The sequence below is a fragment of the Acanthisitta chloris genome, unplaced genomic scaffold (assembly GCF_000695815.1).
Source record: "Acanthisitta chloris isolate BGI_N310 unplaced genomic scaffold, ASM69581v1 scaffold29438, whole genome shotgun sequence".
In the NCBI taxonomy this organism is placed as follows: Eukaryota; Metazoa; Chordata; class Aves; order Passeriformes; family Acanthisittidae; genus Acanthisitta; species Acanthisitta chloris.
This window is the reverse complement of record NW_008688008.1, coordinates 22,991-30,801: the sequence shown is the minus strand read 5'-3', so window position 1 is coordinate 30,801 and position 7,811 is coordinate 22,991. Positions and strand designations below refer to the sequence as shown.

The following is a 7,811-nucleotide window of genomic DNA, read 5'->3' as shown; positions in this document are numbered from 1 at the left end:
GTGAGGTTTGGTCCAGCCACTCATTCTCTGTTTAACACACAAGGATTCCCAGTAGAGGTGAGAGTGCAGGTAAGTACTTGCTATGTTTGTCTTTATAAAATTTTCCATCCTCTGGAGTTTATAATTCAAGTCAAGGCAGCAGCATTATCATTTCCATCTATCAGTCACATTATGAAAACATATTTTAATCTCAAACTACTGCAACGTTATCACCTTGATAAGAGTGGACATTACACAAATCCAGCTCATTTGGCATTCCCAGCACACAGATCTACTTATTCTGAGCAAAGAAATTAAACCCAATCTGATTTATTATTAGTGTCTCCCCTCCTCAATTGTGTTTCAGCAAAAAACTGATTTCTCTGGCATTACATTAATGTGCCTACTGACTGAGTATGGCTCAATTTTACAAGGGAGAAGAATATTTAGTAGATCAACTTCTACCAGCAGAAACAGAGAAATCTTTCTTGTTCACACATTCTTCCCTAGGACTACAGAACATCCTTACAGACACACAACACTGAAGTGCACCTCAAACTGAACACCACTAGCACTGAGATGCAATACAAACTACTTCTGAGTGAAAATAAACCAGTTAAGAAAAAAATAATCAGAGTTGCATTAATGTTCATTTGGTATTGCAGACATTGATAAGGGAGACACAACTCTCTTTTGGAAAGCTGAATACTACAGAACCTTTATTTGGACACTATGCAGTTGACAGACCTTATACGCTTGCTATAAAGGTTAACATTAAAGTCTGGTAACTACTGTAAGAAACAGGATCCTAGACTTAAAATCCAAGCCATTGCTCTTGGTGGAGGAAAAAAAGGGACAAGCATGAAAGCATTCAATTAGTATAAAGTCATTGCTGAGAGAGAACAGCTCTGCTCTGCCACATCAGTGCTCAGCTGTATCTGGCCAAGTGACACAGCAAACTCATTTTAAAACCATGTGCACTAGGTTCTTCAAAATCACCACTAAGGTTCACCTGTGGTTCTACAATAATTGACTAATACACTGGTTATGACCCATTATCTTCTCCATTTAATACAACCTTGAATCATAGGACTATCAAGGAGAAATAGCTGCAAATAATGATTTAACAGCAGACTCACAAGAACCAAACACAGCCATGGCCCACTTTCTATAAACTTTTTAATCTAGAGTCCTTGTCACAGAGAGCTTATAATCTAAAAAGGACTAAAGGATGGGGAAAGACATATAATCCACAAACAGCCTGATCAATGTCATGGCAGCAACCATGGCAGTTAGGAGCTAACTAAAATGTAAGACCAAATCCAGCTAAGGCAGTGGCAAAGCTCAATTCCTGTACTACTGTGAACTCCTCCAAGGTACTGATGCCACAGGAAAATCATATACTGAAATTTCTTATAAAGCTTAGATTCTAATGAGTTTTCTGTTCTCTTTCAGACAATACCTGGCCTTTACCTACTGCCTTGTGTCCTATCTGGCTCTTCCTTGACGTCCTCTTTTCCACAGCTTCCATCATGCACCTCTGTGCCATCTCACTAGACCGCTACATTGCGATCAAAAAGCCAATCCAGGCTAGTCAGTACAATTCCTGGGCTACAACAGTCATCAAAATCATCGTGGTTTGGCTCATTTCAATAGGTATGTGAGACTTGGAGACTGGAAAAGGAACACAGAAGCTTTTCATGTTCAAAACAATAGGTGAAAGCATGGTAAAATGGAAAATTTGGCTAAGTAGTTTGGGTCAGCAGACCCTAACACCCAGGCTCACCTAAGTCAACTTCTTGGATCATACATAGCTACATCATAAAAATCTGCCTGAACCACTGCTCCTTATCAGGCTTACCAGAAAGGCCAAGGATTGAGTTGGGATAATCATCACTCTTCATGGTCCTAGAAGTTCCAAAATCAGAAGACAGTATTGGCATGCATAGCATGCCTCCTCAGAGAGCAAGATTTCATGTTCCCGTGGTGGTATATTCTGCCCCAAACACTATTTTAAGCAGCTGCTGCTAAAATGTGTGCCTTAAAATTGCTCTATGAAGCAAATACAGAAAGGTTAATTACTTATACCAAAGACTGAAAGATAAATGGATGGCTGGTGACATTCACCCTGAAGACTGAGACACACTGCCAATGCAGCATATAGTAAGGCTAATGTCTAACAAAAAAAACCAAAACAACTCAAAACAACAAACCCTGAACAGTTCATATAAAGGATTCATTAGGACCTGTTGCATTTATTAGCATCTCTGTGATGTGCTTGTGGCACCTCACCTGGCTTTAATGCTTAAAACAATAAATCTCTTAAATGAGCTAAGGAGGTAAAAACATTTAATTCAAATAACTTAATGCACACTGCAGACAGCCACAGTGCTGTGTGCTCTGTGTGCGAGAAAAAACAAGATTATTCTGTATTATTAAGGCCAATGATGTACAGGAGAATGGGTACATCTACCTTCTTGGCTGAGGCATAGATGCTTAAACCCAAAATTTCCGACTGGAAAAGAATTCTGGAAGAGCTGTGGTAATAGGAGATGAGATGTTAACTATCACAAAAAAAAAAGGAAACTTAGCATGACAAGACACTTATGAGTTGACCTTTTAATGCCTGATTTATTGCCATCAACCAGTGCTGTACTTTTCAATTTCTTTGTATCTAACAGAACTACTCAGCAGCTGAGCCAGGTTCTCTAAATCAAAGGTTAATTTGGTTCAATCTTCATTTTAAATGTTTGCTGTATCTGAAGGTGTGCCTCTAATTAAGAAAGGGATCGAGTGGCTGAGGGGTAACCCATTTTGCTCTTGCTGCCTTCAACCAACTTCAGTAAGCAGAGTAGTAGAGGAATACAGTAAATCCCTAGATCTCATTAAGTGGTATCAGAAAACAGCACAAATAACCTTCACCAGACAGCAAGGAACCTGTTGTTTTTGTTGTAATGTCAGACTGCTGGCAAATGAAGTACTGACTGTAATTTAGTGGTTATAAAAAATTCATTTTAAAGACAAGACTGCTAACATTTTTTTTACACGAGTGGTGAATTACAGAGCTAGCTAGCCTCATTTAAACACTCCTAAATATGCAGGAGAATTTAAACAGCAAATCCATCTCAAACACACACTGCATAATTCTGGCAACTATTTAACTATTTGTATATATGAAAGAGTCAAGCAGGGTGAAAAAAATCAGCTGTGTCCAGTCACTTGATGTGGTTAATTTAAGAGGGGAAAGACAAGATTTGCGTATTTATAAAACTGCCTTTCAAAAAGTTCAAAGGTTACCCTGGGGAAGAGAAAAAAAAAGGGCAGATGGCATTAGGGAAACACATTTCACTGGAGGAAAAGCCATACAAATTTTAACTAGAGTCAAAGCAATTCAATGTGTTTCACACTTGAAAAGTTGGCAACTGTATACTGCTTCCTCAATCACTGAGGGTTAGGCCCAATCTCCTCAGAAAGGACACTCTGTTAAAGCTCAGCTGGCCAAGACTTACAAAGTACTATTTGCTCAGTCACCCACGTGATGCTCTCAACAACTCACTGTGTCTGTCACCCTGTGCCTGCTCCAGAGCTCAGGAACTACCTTCTTAAGAGCCCCTAAGGCTTCAGGCCCAATGAGGAGATTGCAAGTGATTATCATATGCTGAAGTACTTGTTTTTCCTCCTGTAGGCATTGCAATTCCGATCCCTATCAGAGGCATTGAAGATGGAAATGGCAACTCTGCAAACATCACGTGTGCCCTGACGCCCGAGCGTTTTCATGACTTCATTCTGTACGGATCAGTGGCTGCATTCTTCATTCCCCTTGCAATCATGATCGTCACCTATTTTCTGACCATCCAAGTGCTGCGCCAGAAGGCCTACTTGATCACCAAGCCACCTCAGCGTTTCACCTGGTCAACAGTGTCCACAGTATTTCAGCGTGACACAACACCTGCCTCCTCACCAGAAAAGGTGGCCATGCTAAATGGCTCCAGAAAGGACCAGACTGTGTCCATGGAAATGCCTATCTGCAGGACATCTACGATTGGGAGGAAATCCATGCAAACGATAACTAACGAACAAAGGGCGTCAAAAGTTCTGGGGATTGTATTTTTCCTTTTCCTGTTGATGTGGTGCCCATTCTTCATAACAAACATAAGTTCAGTTCTTTGCAATTCCTGCAAAAAGGAGGTTTTTCAAAAGCTTTTGGAGATATTTGTTTGGATAGGATATGTATCCTCGGGAGTGAACCCTCTTGTGTATACACTCTTCAACAAAACATTTAGGCAGGCTTTCAGCAGGTATATCACTTGCAACTATCGGACCACAAAGCCTAGCAAGGCCCTTCGGAAGGGCTCCAGCAGAATCTCTTTCAGAAGTTCTGTGGCAGAAAATTCCAAGCTCTTTGTCATGCATGGGATGAGAAATGGGATTAACCCCATCATGTACCAGAGCCCAATGAGGCTGAGGAGCTCACCCATCCAAGCATCATCAGCCATTCTGCTGGACACATTGCTGCTCACCGAGAACGAAGTTGATAAAACAGAAGAACAAGTCAGCTATGTATAGTGGAATGGCAGCCATGTCCATATCATTGCATTCCTGTATTATTCTAGGTAACTGTGCTATAAGAGGGTATAAATACTATTGTTTTCTGTTATTTATGCAAGCAATATCTTATAAATTTATATTAATTCCTCTCCTCCAAAGTCTCCTCTACTTTAACCCCAACCCTATGGTGGCACCCACAACTTCATTCTGTGACAAATGACTCCTGCAGAACTATAGCCTACAGAAGAGGGAAATAAATAAAAGCTAGATTGGTTTGAGTACCTGACTTCAGTTCTCATCATCTTCAGTCTCTTCAAAGCACATCTTTATAAGAAAAGCATTTCTGTACTAACACTACTTTAACATTCACTCTGGCAAGAAGACAAAACTCTGTAGGCTGATGCTCTACAATGGAAGTAGCAGGGGGATACAAGCTTGCTGGTTTTAACTTAAATCTCTGTGAGCAGACTAGCACACAAGCTCACTGAATTCCCTCCCACAGATACATTCCTCTGCTGAGACTGTGTATCCACATAGGAGCTTTTCTTGATCTCTGAGGGTATGTAAATAACAAGCAGAATTACTCACTCCAGAGGCCAATGTCCGTGCCCATTCCACAAGGAATGAGAAAAAATTACATATGCAGAAATCATCTTTTTACTGTTGGGGTAGGCAGAATCTCTTACCCACCTGAATTTCATCTGCATTACACTCACATATGCATAAGCCAAGAATTGTCAGATTTGTCACAGAAAACTGCCCTTTGTTCTTTTCATACCAAGAAATGTAAATATTTAATCAAAATGGGACGATGATCATGAGTAAAACAGGACAGGCAGTGCCTGGAACATCCCTATAATTTATATGAACAAACTTCCTTTTTTATGACCATTGGGACTTCAGTGAAATCCTTCCCTGATGCAATGCAGTTCACTGAAAGCAGGAAAATCACAGACAGAATAGCTACTTCACGTGAAAGCTACTTCACACGAAAAAAAGACAGCAGAGACAACAGTACTATCTATACCTGCACATATTCACAGTTTAGCTCAGCTCAAAATTATTTAATTGGACTAATGGCAAAGGATTACAGGTGCCAATCTGCACTCCCTCAAACATGCTCAAGACATGAGAGCACAAAATTCATAGAAAGAATTGGTTCTCACAATCCATAAAAGTTACCAGAATCTGCCATATGGGAAATCAGAAGCTTCTGACACTTCCAGCCCATCTTCCCTGGGGAAAGGAACTCGGATTTCTCCAAAGTACTGGAGTCCTTACAGCAAGCAGCCAGCTCACCATTTTTCCAATACTTTCCATTGCTGTAAAATTATCAGCTCTGAGCTTTGTTTTCATTTTTAGTGTTTTCACATTCTTCAGTTACACACTAAAATTATGTACATCAAAAGGTTTAGCTTTGTTTCTCATCTGCAGAGCATAAAGTACTAAAGATAAATATATATAAATAAGTGTTGGAAGGGCATGTTAATTTAAAACATATGCAACCTCAAAACAGTCTACTGTAACAAATGCCAGAGAGTTCCAGGAGAAGCATTAAAAATACATCTGTGGTACTTGCTGTAAGCAGTCTCCTTCCTCCCCTTTTCGGTGATAGGCACTAGCCCCTTGATTCAGAATAGGCTCTAACTGCTCTTACTCCTCTTTTGTTAATCAGAATTTGTTTAAGAGGATTCTGCAACTAAAATCCAGAACTGATGCATTGCTACAGCTGTGAAAGACACCTACACTTGAAAATATTTGAGAATCGAAGGCTTTTAATAAGATCTTGATTACTCTGAAGCCCAAGAGGGAGGAAGTAGGAATAAAAACCTCACAAACCCTCCAAAACTTCCAGGTATGTAGCTGAAAACAGCACAGACTCATTTAACCTAGGGCAGGTGCTCTGGAACAAGGGGAAAGTGTGATCACACCTGTGCACAGACTGATCACAGGGCAGAACTTAAAAGCATCATTTGCAACGCAGGAACAAGCCTTCAGGGGGAATAACAGGTACAGCACTGTTCTAGAGGGGTTATTGCCCAGCAGTCAGAGACCAGGAAGCAGTCATCTTTGAAAACTCCCTTGACAGTTAAATAACTCCACGTTAATAAAACAAAAATTGTTCATATAGCAGCTGGCAATCACCCACTTTGAGCCACAACTTAAATTTTCCCTTTCCATCAGAAACATCATAGCTGCCACCCACATCCTGAAAGACTGAGAGGTAACTTAGCTCTCTCCTGTCTGACCCTGTTCTTGTACAGCTGTTGGTCTGCAATCTGTCTTACACGAGGTGTACATTTGCCCTAGGTGTCCCATACAGAACAATTCCAGGGCCTCTTTGTAATCAGTGCTTAGACTCCACCAAAAGGAAACAATCATTGAAAGCATCTCACCTAACAAAGATGTGTTTTCTCAAGCCAGCACACAGGTTTCTCAATTTTCATAACTAAACAGAAGCTCAACATGTTCCAGTTGCTGAATTTAGTCAGTCACAACAACCCTCAATCAGAAGGACTAGTGACTAATCAAAAATCCAGTCTTCCTATAGAGAAAGGAAATTTCTCCATAGACAGAAACACATCAGCAAGAAAACATGAACATTTCACCTAATATGGTAAGTTAAAAAGACATTGCTCGCTCACTGACCAGCACACAAGCTGAGAATTCAGGTAACAGCCTTGGAAAGCAGGAGGACAGAGTGAGATGGATGAAGAGAAGATTCAGAACTATGCAATAAAGACAACATAATGGACAGCAGAGATCTTGTTTTAGCAACTGTATCTACAAGAACAGATCTGAACAAAGACATTACCTTCATTAGCAAGACATGATGAAAGGGTCACTGCAAGCTACTGTAAGAAGGCACAAGTTTGTTGTACGGTGACTAAGGACAACACTGCCCATGTGGTGTGGACCAAAGAGACAGGAAGGAAAGGAGGCTCAGCACTACATCCATGAGCATCCATCTCTAGCTAGCACAAATTTATAAAATGTATTTTTACACTCTGGCTGTGAGGTGAGAGTATTTTTATAGCCCCCAGCTTCTCTTATAAAGATAGCAGCCTAAATAATAACTGATAAAAGCTTTGCAGTCACCAGGTAGCAGAACACAAGACATTTCTACAGTAGAAAGTGGTCATGCTCTTCCCATTTAACACACACACACAAAAAAGGGATTCCTTTCTCTGGAGCAAAATGCTCCCAATTCATTCAGAATCTGACCCACACCAAATCAAGCACTTGGACAGTTCTATGGCCTCTATACACTCCATAAAACAATA

The 7,811-nt window shown here is 40.4% G+C and overlaps 2 protein-coding genes across 2 annotated transcripts in view; one reads left to right on the top strand and one right to left on the bottom strand.

The window, feature by feature from the left end:
• Positions 1–4,792, top strand: part of HTR2B (5-hydroxytryptamine (serotonin) receptor 2B, G protein-coupled) — a 10,490-nt gene extending 5,698 nt beyond the window's left edge. Inside the window, exons 2-3 of the mRNA XM_009080860.1 lie at positions 1,435–1,635; positions 3,665–4,792. Of these exons, the coding sequence (XP_009079108.1) occupies positions 1,435–1,635; positions 3,665–4,545 (1,082 nt within the window). The 3' untranslated portion in view covers positions 4,546–4,792. The remainder of the gene's footprint in view (positions 1–1,434; positions 1,636–3,664) is intronic.
• The window catches only part of PSMD1 (proteasome (prosome, macropain) 26S subunit, non-ATPase, 1), a gene marked incomplete at its 5' end in the record, with an annotated part of 69,431 nt that overhangs the window by 40,777 nt on the left and 20,843 nt on the right, over positions 1–7,811 (bottom strand). The gene's annotated exons all lie outside the window — the stretch shown is intronic.